The following is a 21309-nucleotide window of genomic DNA, read 5'->3' as shown; positions in this document are numbered from 1 at the left end:
TGTAGATGATGTGTATCAATTTTGGTGACATTCCTATGAACGGTCTAGGAGGAGTTGCGCCGTCTTCGTGGCCATGCATTTCGCACAAAAGTGAAATTACCTCACTTCCTGTTGGGCGTGGCTAATGCATTGGCATTACATTTTTGTCCGGCTTAGTGAGATACATATGCGTACCAAATGGCATGCCACTACTACAAACTACATGGCACCCAGGCACCTTAATGCGGGAGGCCAAAATCACTACGACTTAGGGGGCGCTATAGAGGCCCTGAGCCCCGGCCAAGTTTGGGCTTTTGGTTCTGAGTAGCGGTGGCAATTCTCGGAACTGGTGCCAAATTTCGTGCGTTTTCGCCCATGGCAAGCGCCCCGAAAATGGCCCAACAGCGGAGAAAAATAAAGAAGAAGAATAGTGAACTCTTACAAGAACAATAGGGCCTTCGCCCATTCGGGCTCGGGCCCTAATAATAATAAAAAATGGCTTTTTTCGTGGTCTAACAGATATATTCAATTCAGCTAGCAGGATACTGAATTTTGCTTTGACTGGTTCAATATCAAGTTAAGCTGAACGGAATATAAAGTATCTGTAATATACATCACTCAAAGCCAGCCAATATTATTTAAATATCTAAACAATTACATAGAATTAAATGTTGATTAATCCATTTCTGGGGCATACGTTAAACACTGTGCAGTTTTATTCAAGTAAAAATGATTTTAAATTTGTGTGTTTGACAAGAGGAAATTTAAGGGCCACTTTATTTTGGCCTGGGCCATGAAGAATTCAGGAATACTGGCCCAAGTGGTAATCAAGCACTGAATTAATTTTTAGCCCTGAAATCGACAGCATATGAATAATGAATTTCCTGGTTACACAACTGCACTTTTTGATCAAATAGGACAGTTACAGAAGCAAGTTATTCATAATCATGCTCTGTAATCACCCACATCCCTTCCAACTCTGGTTCCTCTAGTCATCTCCGGGATGGATTTTATTTTATATATAAATACATAAAATCTCCCAGCCTTACTTGCCCAATGGGCAAGCAGCACCCAAAATATACTTGCCTGAAAAACAATTTCACTTGCCACAGAGCTTTATTTTACTAAGGAAAGGACAGGTTTTTTTTTTAAATAGGTGAAACAGCAGCGGCACGGTGGTGTAGTGGTTCGCGCTGTCGCCTCACAGCAAGAAGTAGAGATGAAAGTGGAGCAAAGAGAAAAAAAAAAAAAAAAAAGACCCTGAACTTTTGAAAGTCAAACTAAGATGGAGGGGGGGCAACGTCCCCCGAAAATATTTTAATAACTAACACGCAAAACCCTGCATTCTAGTGCATTTTATTACTTTTCACTAAAACAAGTTATAACTTTTAAGCCTTTTTCTTTCATGTACATTAATTATTAACATGTCAAAAATATCAAATTTAATCCCCCTAGTTAATGAGTAATTTTCAGGAGTGCATTTAGAAAATGCGGTGATTTTCCTGGCTACACAGTTAATTACTTTGAAAAAAAAAAAAAAATCACAGTTGAAGGTAAAGTCAGCAAAATCCCAAAACAGTACTGTTAAAAAGTAAAAGGTCTGTTAGAGTTCTAAAGCTTTCAGGTTTCAATGTTGGGGACACTGATAAACGAGGCTCAATCTTTTAGTAGAGTTGTGCGTTTGCATAAGCTAAAGTGAACTAAAAATTTCCAATTCATATTTATGCGAGTTGAAGCCACTTGCTTACATTAGTTCGTATTGTCTGTAAATTTAAAACACACACCAACGAATATCAAATTTCTCATGTAAATCAGGGGCATAGCTAGGATTTTTCGGGGGGGGGGGGGGGGGGGGGGGGGGTGTCACACACTGACTGGCAGCCTGATTACATTATATAGCAAAAAATACATAATGTCATTGCTAGTTTTAGGCAGCTTAGAAACCGGCTCTTCCATTATTGCTGTTTCTTCCAGGTTTTCTTGTTGTGTTCTAGAAACAACACTAAAACTTAGCTTCGAAACCACAAAATGCAACTTTAATGGAAATAAATAAAATTATATATACATGTGCTGTCAAAAATGTCGCATTAACAACGCGTTAACTTGACTCAATTTTAACGGCGATAATTTTTTTATCGTGAGATTAACGCTCTGTGGCATGATGTAGGTTTTTCATAAGCTTTTGAAACTGCCAGGAACTTGGAACAGAGACTTTGCTTAGCAAAACGATAGCAGCTAGACTGTAATGCCACGCCACGCCCCGCACAGCCACAGTCCTCTGCCCTCCCCCCAAAGAACCAGCGCGGGCAGGGAGCGCTAGCCCCGCACCTCGGGACGAAGAGCCACGGTGCTCGGCTTAGGTTTCGTTTTCCCATCGGCGGCTCCAGCCCCACTTTGCAGTGGCTGTGACAAGACATGTTATGCTCTGCAATTAAAAAAAAAAAAAAAAAAAAAAAAAAAAAAAAAAAAACACATTGGTACAACCAGTGTTCGAACTATGCCGATATTTTCGGGGGGGGGGTCCCTTTTTTTCCCTTGGGGGGGGGGTGCTTGCGCTTGTCTCAGAGCGCGGCTCTCCATCGCGCGCTCACTTCGGATATGCAAATGCTTCCCGTTACACACGATTGCTATGTCAATAAACATCATTTTGCCAATATTTTAGAGACCCCCCAACATTTCCCAAATCATGTTTTCAAGGGATCTCATGTCTGTTTCAGGGGATCTCAGATCCCCCGAGTACCCCCGTAGTTCGAACGGTGAGCAAGCCCATTCACTTTTTTATGCTGATAAGAGAATTACATGGTTTTTCATGTGACAAAAATGTGCGATTAAATTGCGATTAATCGCGAGTTAACTATGACAGTCGTGACATTAATCGCGATTAAATATTTTAATCGCTTGACAGCACTAATATTATATATATATATATATATATATATATATATATATATATAAAAATAAAAGTGAGGAGAGAGAGAGCGAGCTTACCTCTCTTCACATCGAAAGGAGGCAAGTTTTGCTTGTTTTGACATGGCGAATTATTAACACGAGGAAATACTTGTGATTTGCAACTAAAAAGACCGCAGCTACACTGGCAGCTTGAACATGCTTTCTAGTGCGATTGCATTGCGCTTGCGCAGAATGGTGTCAGTCCTGCGCGCCTTAGCACGTGCACCTGAAGGCATGCCTTGGGCGCGCGCGCCTAACGAGCTCCGGCACATGTGCCGTTAACAAAGAACACCTGCCTTTAATCAATGAACTATGTTTGGGCTATTTAAGGACCGCGCCCACGCAAGGATGATGAGAAGTATTACGCCGCATCTAGGAACGCGAAAATTCTGAAGAAAAATAATTTCTCCATTCGGAAAACCGGAGATTTTCAAGAGTTTTGTCAAATATCCGGATTTCCGGGTAAATCCGGAAGACTTTCATCCCTGAAGAAGGTCCGGGTTCGAGCCCCGTGGCCGACAAGGGCCTTTCTGTGCAGAGTTTGCATGTTCTCCCCATGTCCACGTGGGTTTCCTCCGGGTGCTCCGGTTTCCCACACAGACCAAACACATGCAGGTTAGGTTAACTGGTGACTCTAAATTGACCGCAGGTGTGAATGAGTGCGTGAATGGTTGTCTGTCTATGTGTCAGCCCTATGATGACCTGGCGACTTGTCCAGGGTGTACCCCACCTTTCGCCCATAGTCAGCTGGGATAGGCTCCAGCTTGCCTGCGACCCTGTAGAACAGGATAAAGTGGCTAGAGATAAGGAGATGAGAGGTGAAACAGCATAATTATCATATATCCACAAAACCATAACACTGATATATGCAGACACATTCAGAAAGAAAAGTTCTAGTAGCACAGGAATGAATAATTTAGGGTATATTAAGCTGTGGATAGTTTTGAATTAGTATCAATAATAATAATAATAATAATAATAATAATAATAATAGCAGCTTTGTTTCTGTTATCAAAGGAACACAGTCCTGTGCAAAATGTCACCGTGGAACCAGAGTGTAGTAATGAACCTACAGTTCAAGAGAGTTCTGCACAAACACACTGAACTTTACAACAGCTGCACGCATGTGAAATGGAAATAAATCTACCAAGGCAGAAAAACTAGTTTGGATAAAACTGTTAGTGTCTGTTACACACTGATCAGCCTGTGTGACTCAGTTGTTCCTTTGAATGGAGAATTAATGAAACGGGAACTGAACATTAACCGTTTATTGAAATTATTACTACAAGAATGATCATAGTTGCTATATGACTACAGCTACAACTGGAATGTGCTCATTGTTAGTGTTTGCAATTATTGTACCTTCTGCTATTAGATAAAATTAAAATAAAATCTTACAATATTGTTTGAAAGTCTAGAGCAATACATTATTTTACAAAAAACACTTCAGATATTGTTTTAACAATAATCATCACTGTATAAACAAAAGAGTACAGATAGCTGTGTAACTACATGTCCTTGGGGTTGCTGAGACATGGACGGATGGGAATAAGATCTAGCCCACAGTTCAAGTCAATACCCTTTGAGAGTAAATACTTTGGCTTTCACAACATTCTGTTCCCAAAAGCTGAGGTCAGGGGGGGGGAAAAAAAAAAAAAAAGTCTTTACACAAAGGTGGTTTTCTTGCTTCTATAGTTTACAGGGGTGATAGCGTTCCGGCGCCGCGCCGGATTTCCGGCGTACCGTGGCTGGGGAAAAAAAAAAAATCTAGTTCGCCCATTGTCCTGTGTCATTCTGAGATGCGCAGATAGACAGTTCCCTTTACTGTCTATCTGCGCATCTCAGAATGACACAGGACAATGGGCGAACTAGATTTTCCCCCAGCCACGGTACGCCGGAAATCCGGCGCGGCGCCGGAACGCTATCACCCCTGAGTTTAACACTGTTCTTCTGGTGTCGGGATTTTTTGGGAAAAAGAACGTATATTTAGCTAATGCTAGGCCACAAATCTGCATTGTCACTCCAGTCATTTCGAGGAATTTTGCACAGACCATAACCGCTAATAAAAACACTAATTTCCGTGTATATCTATCCTTCGCTTCTTTCTGACAGACTGTCCAAGTAATCCGATAGTAGAGCTTTTGTAGCTGTAGTTTTCTTCAGACAACAGTAACAGACGCCAGACATCTCCACTTGGCTTCAGTACGTGAACTGCCAATCAGGGGGTCCTGTATGTGTTTACGATTTTTATGTCACGATTTACAACCAATGGGAGACACCCTTTGTCGACTATCCACCAATCACAGGCTCCCGTGCCACAATGGCAGTACGTTGATAAATATTTAGAAAATAATTATATCATTATGAAATATATGAAATCATCAAAAACAATTAAATTGTAATATACACACATGCTGGTTAAAAGGTAAGGAACATTATTCAGGGACATCATTTATTATTAGCTCCAATCGTGATATAAAAGTTCCAAGTTTGACACCCGCCTGCTTCAACTGCACTGCTGGCACACAATGTCTTTGACCCTCGTCACCCTTAGTCAATAGGTATAATTATGTCATTACGTGGACCCCTCTGAGCCGAGCTTTTCCAGTACACTCAAACACATGCACACTTTGATGAATTATAACCAAAAACAAGGAAATTTGAATGATTTCCTCAAAATATTTCTGTACTTTTATATCGTCATATTGATAAATAAAACTTGATGCATTTCCCGCGAGACGAGCTACTTTAGACTCGTTCCCTGCTCTCTTAGCGCCTGTGTTGCTTAGGTTGTAGGGCTGTGCGATGTCCCCTTAATTGGCATCGGCGATGTTTACAGTGCAAACATCGTGATGGACGATCATATCGTGGGGGGATTTTAATACCACATTATTAAATTTATTATTATTATTAAAAGTATTAGATACTCATCCGCGGCTTTGGCACGTAAAGAAAAAAAAATAATTCCATTGCGCTGAGAATTGAGATACTATATCCCATAGCCTACTATCTCTTTAAATTTAGGCTACCTAATTTTCTATGTTTGATTACATATCAACATAGTCCCATGCCTTTCTCTACTTAAAATGTAGAATTCCATTATTTTGCTAACTACCTAATTAATTCCGTTAGTTCCGTTAAAACAATTCCGTTATTCCGTTAATCATCCGCGGTATTGGCACGTATAAAAGGCCTCCATTCCATTCGTTGGTGGCACAATGGTGCAAGAGCTGGTTGAGAAGGGCACTACTTCGCCTATATGGCAATTTTTTGGATTTGAACCCAATGAGAGTGGAGAGCCAAGGGACACGACTAAAGTCGTGTGCAGGATCTGCTCATCTGTGATCAGCGCAAAAGATGGGCAGACGACAGCATAACAACAACGGACAACGGGGCGAATATTGTCGCAGCCATCAGGCAATTGAAATGGCCGTGGTTAAGTTGTTTTGGGCACAATTTGAACCTGGCCATAACCAACTCATTTGCGCAACAGAGGGCCAGTACAGACCGAGCGTTTGGAGTTTGCCGAGCAGTCAACACTGCGTTTGCGCACAGCTGGCTTCGGAGAAATGAGCTGCGCAAAGCGCAGGTGGAAATGAACCTCCCTGAGCACTCACTGATCACAGTAAGATATTAATCAGCTCTAACAATGAAAGACTAGTATTCAAATTATGAGAAGAAACTACACTTAAGCTATTACTTATTGTTTATTTACACCATATCAATTGAAGATGCGTTTCGGCCTGAGAGCAGCAGCCAGAGCATCCATGCTTATTGATGAAGAAAAGTCTGAGGCAGAAATGACCATGTACCTGCAGGAAATTGCCATTGATGGGGAGGAGGACCCACTGATGTGGTGGAAAAGGAACGAGAAAAGACTTCCATTAATGGCAAGATTAGCACGTAAATATTTGTGCATATGCGCCACCAGTACTCCATCAGAACGAGTGTTCAGCACCACGGGTAGTATAGTTACCCCAATCCGCAGCTCATTAAAACCAGACAAAGTAAACATGCTAGTATTTTTGGCCAGAAACCTCGACATTTAAACATGGTGACCACTGCCTGCACTGTTAACCCATTAGGTTAAATTGCTTCGGACTGCCTGTGTTTTCTTGATTTTGATTATTACTATTATTGTTATTTACTTGTTCTTGTATTAACACAGGCTCTCTTTTTTTTTTTTTTTTAAATCGCTGTTCTTTACTAACTGAGTCGACTTCATGAATATTTGGTAGCTTTAATTTCACTGTAAAAAGTTAATGCCCGGCTACGTTAAACTTTGTGAGTGCATTTCGTGCTGCACACGTTCCGGTTCTCTTCGTCTTGATCGTTCATCTTTACATAAATATATGTTTACAAAATCATGTTCATGACTATTTTGTAGCATTTTTACAATAAAAAAAAAAGTTAATGCCTAAGCCTGGTTAATGCCTAAATTAAATTGTGTAGGCTACCGTTAAGCGCATGCTTGTGCGTTCCTGTTAGACTTGATTTGTTGTTCAGCTTACTGTATCTTTTCACGAATACCGGTTCACAGAATCACCTTCATTCTTCCATTTGGTTTGACATTATGGCTTAGAGTGGACCATTTTGTGTCTGAAAGTAGGCCTATTTACCAGATTAAAAGTTATTTGACTTCTGCCAAAGTCTGCGCTTCACTGCCGTTTGATAAGGTGCAATATTTCCCGACTGAAGTCGTTAATAGTGGCTATTTGTTTGAACAACATGACAAATTTTACATTAAAAGTATAGTGTAGGCTAAAAAATGAAGTCAAAATTTATTATTAGTAGCATACTGTATTTGTGTAACCACATGTTATGTTCACTAGCGTGAACAAGCGGTAATAGGATATTACTTTATAATGATTTTTATAATTATGTATTTATATATAATATGTTATATTATATATTTATATATTAAACTAAACTAACAAAAAAAAAAAACTTTTTAGGTTAAATAGGCCCAGATGATATATGCAAGTTTATGACAGGAGGGGGCGTGGTATCACGATGGTGGCTCTCCATCGTGATGGATGACTACCATCGTCGATGGATGATGGCATCGTCTATCGGCACAGCCCTATTAGGTTGCCAGCACTAACTTTTGTCGTCCGATCACCATTCAAGTTTTACTCGTCCTTGTGCAGACTTTAGTCGTCTGGGACGATTGGACATGAGGTTTTTCGAGCATTGAGAGATGTATTACATATTCCTTGTAAAGATGCTTTGAGACTGTCCATTGTTAAAAGCACTATACAAATAAAATTGAACTGAATTTTGAATTTCCTATATCTGCCTGGGTGTGGATTAGTAGAGTCCTAACTCTTTAGAGATTGTTTTGTCAGCTTTTATAACCTGATCAGCATCAAAAACGTTTCAGAAATCCTCAGCAACCTTTGTTCGTGCAGTAATACATTTCTACAAATGTGTTGTAAAGATCAGACTGATAGAACCCTGTTTTTCAAATAAAACAGGGTGCCCACTTAACACCTGATTGTCATCCCACTGACAAAAGTTACACCAGACTAATTTTGCCTTCAAATTAACTGCTAATCCTAGAGGTTCACATACTTTTGCCACTCACATATGTAATATTGGACCATTTTCCTCAATAAATGACCAAGTATTATATTTTTGTCTCATTTGCTTGACTGGGATCTGTGTTTACGACTTGCGTGAAAATCTGATTGGTGTTTTAGGTCATATCTATGCAGAAATATAGAAAATTTTAAAAAAGGGTCCACAAACTTTCCAGCACCACCATTTGCCTGTCTACAGCAGAGAAGCTTTAACAGGTCACAAGAACGAGGATGCGGGGGGAACAAACACAAAACACACACAGGTAAAAGCTGTGAACACTCACTTTAGATCCACGGCGTTTATCCAGTTTGTAGTCTGGAGTACTGGATCGTTTTTCAGCTCTCTCTGGTTCCATCTCTTTCTCACGCAAATGTTTTGATCTGTATTTTAATTCAAGAGAGGGATCCATTTCTGTCAGATAGAGAAACACTAATTATAAATGTAGTTCAATTAACCCTGGACAATCCCCAGGGGCTGTGAGAATTAAAGTTTCATATTACAGTATTTTCAATAAATAAAATACTGCCATCATATATCCATTTTCCCTAGGACCTTCTGACCGAATTGGTTCTGAATATCAGAGAACCTTAGTGGTTTTCTGTTATGCAAGTAGCCTTCCATTTCAACCAATCAACATATTGGGGCAAGGAGAATCATCCGTATAAAATGCCCAGAATATCATGAGGAAACCTTAACAGATGTTGGAAGTGACTGCCACACTCGTGGCACTGGGAGAGGTGATGTTAACCTTTAGAACCTGGAGAATGTGCACAGTGGCATCCAGGTAGCAGCAGAGTTCCCACAGCACCATGCTTCTAATGCCCATGATGAGCCCCTCCTTGTAGAATGGTGCACAGTGGCCATTTGGTGCAAGTAGCACCGTAGGGCACACACTGGGCACAACAAGAAAACACTGAAGGTTTGCCTTGGTGGAAAGCTGCAAGGTCAAGCCCTTGGTTTATACAATTGGGTCACTCAAGAGTCACCTACATATGCAAGGTGAGCTTACTGCCAAAGCATAGTGATTTTTTTTTTTTTTTGGGGGGGGGGGGGGGGGGGGGGGAGACGGGACACGCAGCTCAATTCAGCATAATGAATAGGCTTGTAAGAAGAGGCTTTAAAGGAGCCTAGCACTACAGGTTTGACTGATACAGCTGCAGTCAAGATGTTTACATACACACATGAATATCATCATGGACATGGTCATGGTAATATTGGGCTTTTTTACAACATGCATCTTTGTACTATGCCTACATTAGTCATTTTTCATATCTCTGAAAAATTCGAGTTTTTAAGTTACAGTATATCCAGTCATAGACATTGGAAATGTATTTAACCATGCAACCTCAAAATCATAAGTTGGGACAGTATGTTGAAATTAAACTTGAAAACAAATGATTTGCAAGTTATCTTTGACTTGTATTGCACTCAAAATAATACAGCAGCATAATATTTGATGCTACTTCATTAATTTTGTTTTGTAGACCCGGACTTTTGAACTTGATGGTAACAGTCTGTATGGTCCTTTCTGTCTTTGGTCTGGAACACACAGCACATTTCTTCCAAAAAAAGACTCAGAATACTGATTTATCTGACCACAATACATGTTTCCACTGTGTTATGGTTGATCCCAGATGCCTCCGAGCCCAGATAAGTTGATGGCGTTTCTGGACATAGTCAACAATAAGGCTTCCTTTTGTAGAGTTTAACTGGCATTTGTGGATGTAACCCTAGTGTAGTGCTTGAAATGTTTTGCCAAAGCCATCCTGAGCCCATGTGGTTATACCAGCTACAGATGAATGACTGTTCTTGATGTAGTGCCATCTAAGGGACTGGAGATCACAAGTGTTAAGCTTAGCCTTGCGCCCTTACACCGAACTTCCTCCAGATTCCTATTATCATTTCACTAAATTATGCACTGTCGAGGTTGAAATATCCAAATCCCTTCTTATCCTTCTTTGAGGAACATGGTTTTTAAACACTTCAATAATTTTCTCATGCATTTGTTTACAAACTGGAGATCCTTGGCCCATCTTTGCTCTTCAAAGATGAGGCCTTTCCTGGATACTGATTTTGTACATCATTACAATCACCTGTTGACATCACTTGTTTCAAATCACATTTGTTTTACCACATTACTAGCCCAAAGTCACCCCATCGCAACTTTTTTGGAACGTGTTGCAGGCCTGAAACACAGGAAAGGACGTACATTAACAAATTAAATGAAGTTGACTGGACAAAACATGAAATATCTTGGGTTCATACTGTCTGCAATGAAATACAAGTCAAAGTAAACTTAGAAAATCACCACTTTCTTTTTTTATTTGCATTTCCCATACCATCCCAACTTTTCCTGATTTGGGGTTGTACATACAGGGCCACAACTATAAATACAGTACACCTAATATATGCTTAAAATGTCTCTTAGCAAGTTTCACCTTGACCAGACACTTCTGGTAGCCATCAACAAGCTTCTGGCAGAATTTTGACTGGATATTTGACCAGTCGTCTTGGTAGAATTTGTAGAGTTCAATTAAATTTGTGTTTCCTGGCACAGACCCGACTATTAAGCACAGTCCACATATTTTCTCATAGGGTCGAGATCAGGACTTGATTTAAGGTTAAAGTGATACTGACACGAACAGGTCTCCTCGCTGTCATTTAATAGATTTTAACATAAACTTTAAATTTTCGATGTAATTGCAAGGCGTGGAGATGAAAACTCAACAAAAAATATTTAAACCTCCCGTCAAGAAGTGATGCCTGGAATTCCCTTCCACCGAGAATGGCCCAAACCAGAAATGATGTAGATCTGTGATCCCCTGCCTGGAAGGTGCGCTGACAGAACACGAGCTGTGTCCAAAATCACACTCATTCACTTCTCCCTACTCACTATCTAGGGAATTTTATAGACCCCTTGCACTGACGTCACATTTATGTTAGCAACCATCGCTACCATATACTGTCCAGTCTTATATTGTCCTAGGGGACAATAAAACTTTGTTTACATACTGAAGCCAAGTGGAGATATCCAACGTCTGTGGCTGTTGTCCGAAGAAAACAACTTTAAAAAAAAAAAAAAAAAAAGCTCCACTACCAGATTATTTGGATAATGTTAGAAAGAAGCGACGGACAGATACATGTGGAAATTATAGTTTATTAGCGGTTATGATCTATACAAAATTCCTCGAAACAACTGAAGTAGGTGCAGATTTATGGCCTAGCGTTAGCTACATGATGGAATATACTTTCTTTTCCCCCCCAAAGGGTCCTGACCCAGGAGGACACTTAAAAAAATTAAATAAATAAATGATAAAAATAAAATAAAATCCACTACAAAAGCAAAAAAACTTGTGTGAAGAATTTATCAGCTTTTGGAAACAGAATGTTGCAAAAGCTAAAGCATTTATTCTCAACTGTGGGCTAGATGGTATTCCCAGCCCTCCATGTCTCAACAACCCCAAGGACATTTAGTTACAGAGCTATTTGCACTCCATAATTTATACATTGATACTTATTGTTAAAACAATATCTGAAGTGTTATTTGTAAAATAACATCCTAGTTCTTGCTCTAGACTTTCAAACAATATTGTAAGATTTTATTTTAATTATCTAACAGTGGATGGTACAATTACAAACGCTAACAATCAGCACATTCCAGTTGTAGCTATAGTCATATAGTAACTATAATCTCCCTTGTAGTAGTAATAATAATAATAAATAAAAAATCATCATCATTTCAATAAATGGTTAATGTTCAGTTCCCTCTTCATTTATTCCCTATTCAAAAGGCACAACGAAATCACACCGGTTGGTAGTGTGTAACGGACAGTTTTATCCAAAACGGTTTTTCCTGCCTTTGTTGATTTATTTCCATTTCACATGCATATAGCTGTTGTAAAGTTCAGTCTGTTTGTGCAGAACACTCCCGAACTGTAGGTTCATTACTACAGTCTGGCTCCATGGTGACATTTTGCACAAGACTGGTTTCCTTTGATAATAGAAGCAAAGTTTCAGCAGTCTCTGTTCTTAATCTTTGCTGTTCTTTCAGGATATATCGCGCATGCCACTTTTTTTTTTTTGTTGTTTTTTACTGAGTTATGTCAGAGCTCTTTAAAGGCGTCACGCAGTGGCGATAAAAGTCGCATTATTCTGCACCAGAATGCTTTCGAGATTCGAAATAAATTGACCGTCGATTTTTCAAAAGCTTCCCGCGGTTGTAATCGGTCCTTATTTGATCATGCCCATCACTTGAAATTTTCCACGTTCGCAGCGCCCCCTCTCGGTCAATGGAACAGCTGCGTGACGTCATACCAGTAACCACTCGGTGCAGTTGCAATGGCAGACACACCAGAAAATAGGAGCGATGCTGAGGAAATTAGCTTTGATTTTACCGATACAGAAGAAAATGGCCCACAAGTAGAGATTTTGACAGCTGAATGTCCTGGTGGTATCCAGCCTTACAGATTTGAAACCTGAGCGCTCATCTTCTCAGAAGAAAATGAGGACAGTTCTGACGACGACAGAAACGAAGACGGGCAACTTGAAGACTTGTTTTGGTTGGTTTCTCTGACTAAATCACTACTTGTGTGTATTTTTAAACCTATTTAATTATATTTTCACTTGAATTAGAATGCTGTGTGATTAATCTATGATTGTGTGTAATACTGATAGCTGTAGGGGGTGAAAGTATAGCTAGAAAGATTGAATTCTAGCAACTTGACAGCTTGCGATCTCGCGAAATGTAGTGGGCCTTCCGATACAGTAGACCCCTTGATATTCCAGTTTTCATCATTTTCCTTTTATTGCGGTTGATTTTAACTTGATATTCAGTATGTTATAGGCTGGGAGTATTGAGCTTTGTATTGTATTGTTTAGTAAACGTACAATCGTCAGTAATAAGTGATAATTATTAGTTAAAGGCAGCTCTGTGGCATAAATCTTTCAATTAATCTTCTGTCATCCATTTGCTAAAATTATGTGCCACATGTGTTATCAAGACAACACTTCATGTGACAAAGAAAGATATGACAAATACATAAATGTATGAAAATCATTTTGTACAATTAATGATTGATACATAGAAACACTTAAAACATGTGGCAGCGGGGGGCGTGGTCAAGCGCCGGTCTGTGACAGGAGGGCGGGAGCCAGGGAAGGTGAGTGGCAGAATCATTACACCTGACGGTAATTAACCTGTGTTTTCCTAGTAACCGCGCCCTATTTAAGGAGGCAGAGGAGAGCTCATCCCGGGACAAGAACACAGTGTGTGTTTCGCTATCAGATTAAAACTGGCGGTTATACTGAAAAGTCTGGCAATAAAAAGCCTATTTGCATCTGGAAGCGTTGTCCTGCCGTCCTCTGTGCTCCACCCACACTTCAGAGAGCTCTAACAATGGTGCCAAAACCCGGGACAAGGTGGAGCACCAACCTCGCAGCCCCATGGAATCCTCCCCGTTCGGGGACCTGGTCCACGCCCTCGCCACGGCTCAGCAAAGCCAGCACCAGGCGCTCGTCACGCTCCGAAAGGAGCAAGAGCGGCGCTTCGAAGCCCTGGTGCTGGCCCAGCAGGAAGATCGCGAGGCGTTCCGGCATCTCGCGTCGGCGGGGTCCACCAGCGCCCGGCCTCGGGCCCGTCTCCCCTCATCGTGACCAAGATGGGCCCGAAGGACGACCCCGAGGCGTTTCTCACATTGTTCGAGCAGGTCGCCGAAGCCTCGGGGTGGCCGATGGAGCAGCGCGCGGCGCGCCTCCTCCCCCTCCTGACGGGAGAGGCGCAGCTGGCCGCGCTATAACTCCCCCCGCCGGCCAGCCTACGCGGACCTTCGCCGGGCCGTCCTCCAGTGCGTGGGGCACACGCCAGAACAACAGCGCCAGCGCTTCCGCGCGCTGGAGGACGGCCCGGCGAAGGTCGCGTAGGCCAGCGGCGGGCGTGAGTTATAGCGCGGCCAGCTGCGCCTCTCCCGTCAGGAGGGGGAGGAGGCGCGTCGCGCGCTGCTCCATCGGCCACCCCGAGGCTTCGGCGACCTGCTCGAACAAATGTGAAAAACGCCTCGGGGTCGTCCTTCGGGCCCATCTTGGTCACGATGAGGGGAGACGGGCCCGAGGCCGGGGCGCTGGTGGACCCCCGCCGACGCGAGATGCCGGAACGCCTCGCGATCTTCCTGCTGGGCCAGCACCAGGGCTTCAAAGCGCCGCTCTTGCTCCTTTCGGAGCGTGACGAGCGCCTGGTGCTGGCTTTGCTGAGCCGTGGCGAGGGCGTGGACCAGGTCCCCGAACGGGGAGGATTCCATGGTGGGCTGCGAGGTTGGTGCTCCACCTTGTCCCGGGTTTTGGCACCACTGTAGAGCTCTCTGAAGTGTGGGTGGAGCACAGAGGACGGCAGGACAACGCTTCAGATGCAAATAGGCTTTTTATTGCCAGACTTTTCAGTATAACCGCCAGTTTTAATCTGATAGCGAAACACACACTGTGTTCTTGTCCCGGGATGAGCTCTCCTCTGCCTCCTTAAATAGGGCGCGGGTTACTAGGAAAACACAGGTTAATTACCGTCAGGTGTAATGATCCTGTCACAGACCGGCGCTTGACCACGCCCCCGCTGCCACAATGTGTTTTTAAAAAATTTATTTTTTTCTATCAATACCTAGCCATGACCTTGAAATCAGATCCATTGATAACAGTCACAAATAGTGTTCAGTGTTTGTTGTTACAGCCAAACACAATACACCGATTAGGCATTTTGTATCACAGAATATTAATACATCATTTCATAGTGTTTTGAGTGTTCAAAACTATCCACAAACTGAATAAATCCACAAAATCCACAATGTAAACAACTCTGGTAAACGCACGCCATAGAGAAAACATGGGAACAGGCCAGCATCACCCAAGGGAGGTTACTGGTATGACGTCACACATAAGTTGACCTAGTTAACGGCTGGCTGCCTAAATTTGGCTGTGCGCGTCAACTTTAAATGCTTGTATGCGGGGCGCATCGTGACACTGAGATCGCGGGAAACCGAGGGGCTTGAATAACCCACCAAACCTGACATTTTGACACATGATATAGCCTGATTGCTGAAATTACCGCACGACGCCTTTAAAATCAATCTGGGTTTTCTGTGTTGAATAAGGAAGCTGCTTCACCTGTAAGAAAATCAAACACTTTCATGAAGAAGTGAACTCAAATGCAAGCAGAAAAAATAAAACGAGATTCTTAAGCAAAAAAACTCTACCATACCACTTCCAACTTCCTTTTTTTGAATACATTTTAAATACAATCATAAATTTCTCTGGAGTTTTCAGGCTTAGCTCCCCTTATCGTATTCTCTTTAACCACTCATTTCTTTGATGTTCTTGAAGAATTTTCTTCTTTTTGTTAATATATTTTTCTTGATAGTGGGGGAGATGGTGATGCCCTTTATCCATTTCTCAATTTGAACAGCCAAAACCGAACCATATTGAAGACAGATTAAGCCTTGCTTATACAAAAGATGGTGTCTATTTGACCCCAGGTGAAATTATCACGTCTATATAGAGGACTATGTAGTGAGCTCATTGGTAAAATGGAGGAAGAAGAAGAAGAGAAAAAAAAAAAAAAACTTTCAGACACTGCTCCACCACGCCGTTATTGAAGTCATTACTGTCGTACATTAATGCCACTGTCAATATCTATGCACCAATGATGATAAATTCTGATGAAATGAAGGAGGCATTCTACAAAGACCTGAGCCGCCTCGTTTCGGAGGTAGACAGCACAGACAAACTCATCATCCTCGGGGACTTCAATGCATGAGTATGGGACAGACTACCATGCTTGGCTCAGTGTTCTTGGACACCATGGACAGGGAAGTGCAACTCCAATGGCTTGATGTTCCGGTCATTGTGTGCACAGCATGAGCTCTTCATTACCAACACTCTCTTTCAGCAAGCGGAGAAGTTCAAGAATACATGGATACACCTGCGCTCCAAACAACGGCATATACCGGGCTGTGTCATTGTCCGTCAAAGAGATCACCACGACTCACTCCACTGGCTGCATGAGGGGAGCCGACTGCTGGTCTGATCATCGCCTTCTCTGGAGCAAGATGAACATCCAGATAGCTCAGATGATCAAATCAGCCAGGGAAAAGCCACTCAAAAAGCTGAATGTTTCTTGTCTCCACCACAGCAAGCAGACACTGCAAGAGAGGATTAAAAAAAAAGTACCTCTCAACTGCTGAACCCTCAGAGGATGACATTGAAGAGGAGTGGAAGTGATTCAAGGATGCTGTCTACAGTGCTGCAGCTGATAACATTGGCTTTGTCAAATGAAAGCACAGAGACTGGTTTGACGAGAATGATGAGGAAATCAGCCGCCTCATCAGCAGTCTTCACAAGGCCCACCTCAGCGGCAAGACCTGCATAAAAAAGGAATAAGACAATCAGCAAGCGAGACAGCACCTCCAGTATAAATGAGTGATGAAGAACCGCTGGTGGGAAAAGAAAGCTGAAGAACTCCAAACAGCAGCTGACATGACATGAAACACTTCGTGAAGACCAGCATGGAAGGTTATGGCCCCAAGACATCTGGTTCATCCCCAGTCCGGTCTTCTGACCAGTCTACGCTACTCACAGAGAAGGCAGACATACTGGCACTCTGGGCTGAACACTTCAACACTCTCCTTAACAGAGAGTCACCCATATCGGATGAGGCGATCCAAGCATTGCCACAGCTACCAGTGAAGGAATCCCTGGCGGACCTCCCCACTAGTGAAGAGGTTGTAATGGCTTTGAAGCAGGCAACATCTGAGAAGATACCTGGAACTGATGGCATACCTGCTGACGTTTACAAGAAAGGAGGAGGAGACACACTCCAAGAGAAGATGACCTCTCTGTTCCAGTCCATATGGAAGGCTGGGGTGATCCCACAGGACTTTAAAAGATGCTTCCATAGTGTACATTTACAAAAGAAAAGGAGACAAGACTTCCTGCGACAATCATCGTGGGATATCCTTGTTGTGCATTGCGGGGAAAAATCCTTGCCAGGATCATCCTTAACAGACTGCTTGAGCACATGGTTGACCCAGTTGTTCCTGAATCACAGTGTGGATTCTGAGGAGGCAGGGACACTTGTGACATGGTCTTCGCTGTCAGACAGCTTCAGGAAAAGTGCCAGGAACAGAATAAGGAACTCCACATGGTCTTTGTTGACCTAACCAAGGCCTTTGACACAGTCAACCCGACATGGGCCATTGGAGAATACTTTAAAGTTCGGCTGCCCAGAAAAGCTCGTCACCTTGATTACCTCATTTCATGATGGCATGCAAACGTGTCCAGGAAAACGGAGGCACATCTGACCCTTTCCCAGTGAACAACGGAGTGAAGCAGGGCTGTGTTTTGGCCCCCACACTCTTTTCCTTTCTGCTCGCCACAATGCTCATGGATGCTTTCAGGGACTACACATCCAGTTTCGAACTGATGGAAAACCATTTCAACCTTCGTCAACTCCAAGCCAAGACCAAAGTGTTTGATGCCATCTTGCAAGAGTTCCTGTTTGTGGTAGGGATGTTAACTGATGGCCGTTTGGACCGGTGGTTGACCGAATCAATGTCAACCGGTTAATTTTTTTTGGTTGTCGGTTTAAAAAAAGTCAATCATTTTGAAGCTGCCGATTTTGGAGCGGAGAACCTGGAATTCTGTGTTGTAAACGCTTGGGGCATGCCATGTGGTGTAAGGACGACAGCTGACAAATCAGAAACACCCATTCAGTCATTGTCCCGCCCTCCCACCCCAGTTGAAGACAGCTGCCACTCAGCGAAAGAAAGAAAGGAAAAAAAAAAAAGTGTAGAGACAGGCTTTTTAGCTTACAAATTACCATTCTCTCTTTTTTTTTTTTTTAAATTATTATTATTAGAAGGCACATCGAGTTTAGTCCTGCCTTGGCCAGTGCATTCTGAAAGTATGTTTCGGTCTGTAGCCAACAATACATGTTATTGCAGATCATATCTCTCCACACGGCAGCACGGTGGTGTAGTGGTTAGCGCTGTCGCCTCACAGCAAGAAGGTCCTGGGTTCGAGCCCCGGGGCCGGCGAGGGCCTTTCTGTGTGGAGTTTGCATGTTCTCCCCGTGGGTTTCCTCCGGGTGCTCCGGTTTCCCCCACAGTCCAAAGACATGCAGGTTAGGTTAACTGGTGACTCTAAATTGACCGTAGGTGTGAATGTGAGTGTGAATGGTTGTCTGTGTCTATGTGTCAGCCCTGTGATGACCTGGCGACTTGTCCAGGGTGTACCCCGCCTTTCGCCCGTAGTCAGCTGGGATAGGCTCCAGCTTGCCTGCGACCCTGTAGAAGGATAAAGCGGCTAGAGATAATGAGATGAGAGATCTCTCCACACAAACTAAAATGCGCAGATGCTGCCTTTTTCATGGCTGAATCATGCAGATCCGATTTTTTTTTTTGGGGGGGGGGGGGGGGGGGGGGGCGTTGGAGTGTCTAAATTTCATCAGAGTAAATTCTGTCTTAAAAATTACTAAATAAGCAAATGCCGTTACAGTCCATGAAACACAGGAAGTATGCGAAGAAAACAGTAAATCAGAAAGCTGCGCACATTTGCGCAGCTTCCGTGCAAACGTGCGCAGCTTTCTGATTTACTGTTTCCTTCTCATACTTCCTGTTTCATGGACTAACGGCATTTGCTTATTTAGTAACTTTAATACAGAATTTACTCTGATGAAATTATTCAGAAACTCCAACGCCCCACCCCCTTAAAAAAATAAAAATAAAAAATAAATTAAAAAAATCGGATCTGCACGATTCAGCCATGAAAAAGGCGGCATCCGCCAAAAGGCGCGCCGTTTGCATCCCTGTTTAAACTCATAGGTTAACCGACTTTAACCGGCTAATGAGGCTCGGTGGTCGGTCAAGATTTTTTTTTAGTTTTCGCTATCCCTAGTTCGTGGATGATTGTGCACTTGTAGCTCACCCTCATGAAGACATCCAGTGTATAACAGATCGATTTGTATCGACGTGCAGATGCTTTGGCCTCACAATCAGTCTGGACCACCTAGCGTCAACACATCACCCAGCTTGAGCAGTTCCACCAAAGATGCCTGCGGAAGATCTGCGACATCAAATTGCAGGACAAGGTGTCCAACTTGCAGGTGCTGGAAAAGTGTGGTCTCCCCAGTATTGAGAATCTGATCATTGAGTGTCAGCCTCAGGTGGGCAGGACATGTCTGGATGGAAGGCAACCAGATACCCAAGATACTGCTTTATGGACAGCTGAGCAGTGGGTATCGTGACCAAGGAAAGCCATTCAAGAGGTACAAGGACACTCTGAAGGCCACCCTAAACAGCTGCAACATTGACCCTTGACAGGACGTCCTGGAGACATCACTGCAGTCTGGGCACAAAGACGTTTGAGTCCAAGAGGGCAGCTACAATCCAGGCAAAGAGAGAAAGAAGGAAGCATCCCCCAGTCCCACTGAACTCTTTTGCCTGCAACGTCTGTAGCCGACTGCGTGCCTCAAGACTAGGTCTTCATTCCCACATGAGGACTCATCCTAGCAAATAATCTGACTGTCTATTCATCTGTCATATCACCAGGAGACTCCATCATCACTACCATCACTGTCACACAAAACGTGCCAGATCAGTCAGTTGGTAGGTTTTCAAAATAATCAATACATGCATGTATTTTTGCGATACATATTATACTAGGCATAAATGTGCCATTTTTGTGATCTTCAAAGGCCAAACTACACCAAACATTAGTTGCTAATTACACTACAAATTGAATATAATTTACAAGAAAATGTCAGAATAATCAAGATAAACATGCTTAAAAGTTATACCCAAGAAAATAACAGCAGGCCTTTCAGTTACATGAAACCGGCAACGGATAACATCGTGGGCACCCAAATTAAAAAGGTGCCCAAAATATGCTACTAAAAGTAAAAAATAAAATCAAATGTTGATTAAATAAACTTGCCTGCATAAAACCCAATGGCTTGGCTTTCTTCTTTAAAAACACCGAAATTAGTGAGAATTAGCATATATTTCTGGTAATTAACGCGAAATCCGCACCATTCCCATGTTGTTCTGGGTTCGTTGAACTAGCCATAAGCCTCGTGCAGAGCACCAATTCTCCATCATTGGCAATCGGCACGCCATGATTTCATGGAGGAGCAAGACTCACGTACCAACGACCAGAGTGGGATTTCCACATTAGGGGAAATCAGGTAAAAGACAATAAGAGAGAGCTATTCAGGCCACAACTGTGTATTTAAGATACAGCTTGCATCTTAAATACACACAGTTGTGTAAGTGTGGGTGGAATCCGTGACTTGGAGCTTGGTCCTCTTGTTGATCATCAACAGTGGCGGTGGCAGAGGAGGGATGGGGGACCCCCCCCCAAAAAAAAAATTATGTTGAGGGGGCCACGCCCCCCAAGTTACGATAGGAGTCCTTTGACTATTTACAAGGAAGAAAAGGAGAGAGTAGTGTGAATAAACAGACTGCTGCACGCCTTTGTTTTCCCTTATTAAATCCTGCTGCATTCACGAGGTGTACAAACAGTTTTGGGCGCCCAAAAACTTGCTGCTCTAGATCGACATGAATTTGTTTGCTGCCCTGACCACTCACTGAAAATCAGTATGAAGAGTTTCAAACAAATATCCATTGCAAACTTTTTGGGCTCGACAAAGAGTTTTCAGTATACATTTTTTTTTTTAACATCCCAAGTCAAATTTCACAAACCAAGAAATGAATGGCTGTTTACTTACACTGAAGACTAAAGAAAAGACAGTTATTCGTGCTC

General features: G+C 42.6%; 1 protein-coding gene across 3 annotated transcripts in view; it reads right to left on the bottom strand.

Annotated features, from left to right (window-relative positions):
• Positions 1–21309, bottom strand: part of LOC132874303 (CXXC-type zinc finger protein 1-like) — a 142541-nt gene that overhangs the window by 105570 nt on the left and 15662 nt on the right. For all 3 annotated transcript variants that reach the window (XM_060910374.1, XM_060910373.1, XM_060910375.1), the window contains one exon: positions 8795–8922. In XM_060910374.1, coding sequence (XP_060766357.1) covers positions 8795–8922 — 128 coding nt within the window. The remainder of the gene's footprint in view (positions 1–8794; positions 8923–21309) is intronic.

Source organism: Neoarius graeffei, chromosome 26 (assembly GCF_027579695.1).
Source record: "Neoarius graeffei isolate fNeoGra1 chromosome 26, fNeoGra1.pri, whole genome shotgun sequence".
Taxonomy (NCBI): Eukaryota; Metazoa; Chordata; class Actinopteri; order Siluriformes; family Ariidae; genus Neoarius; species Neoarius graeffei.
Note: the sequence above shows the minus strand (reverse complement) of the source record. Positions and strands in the feature narration are given on the sequence as shown.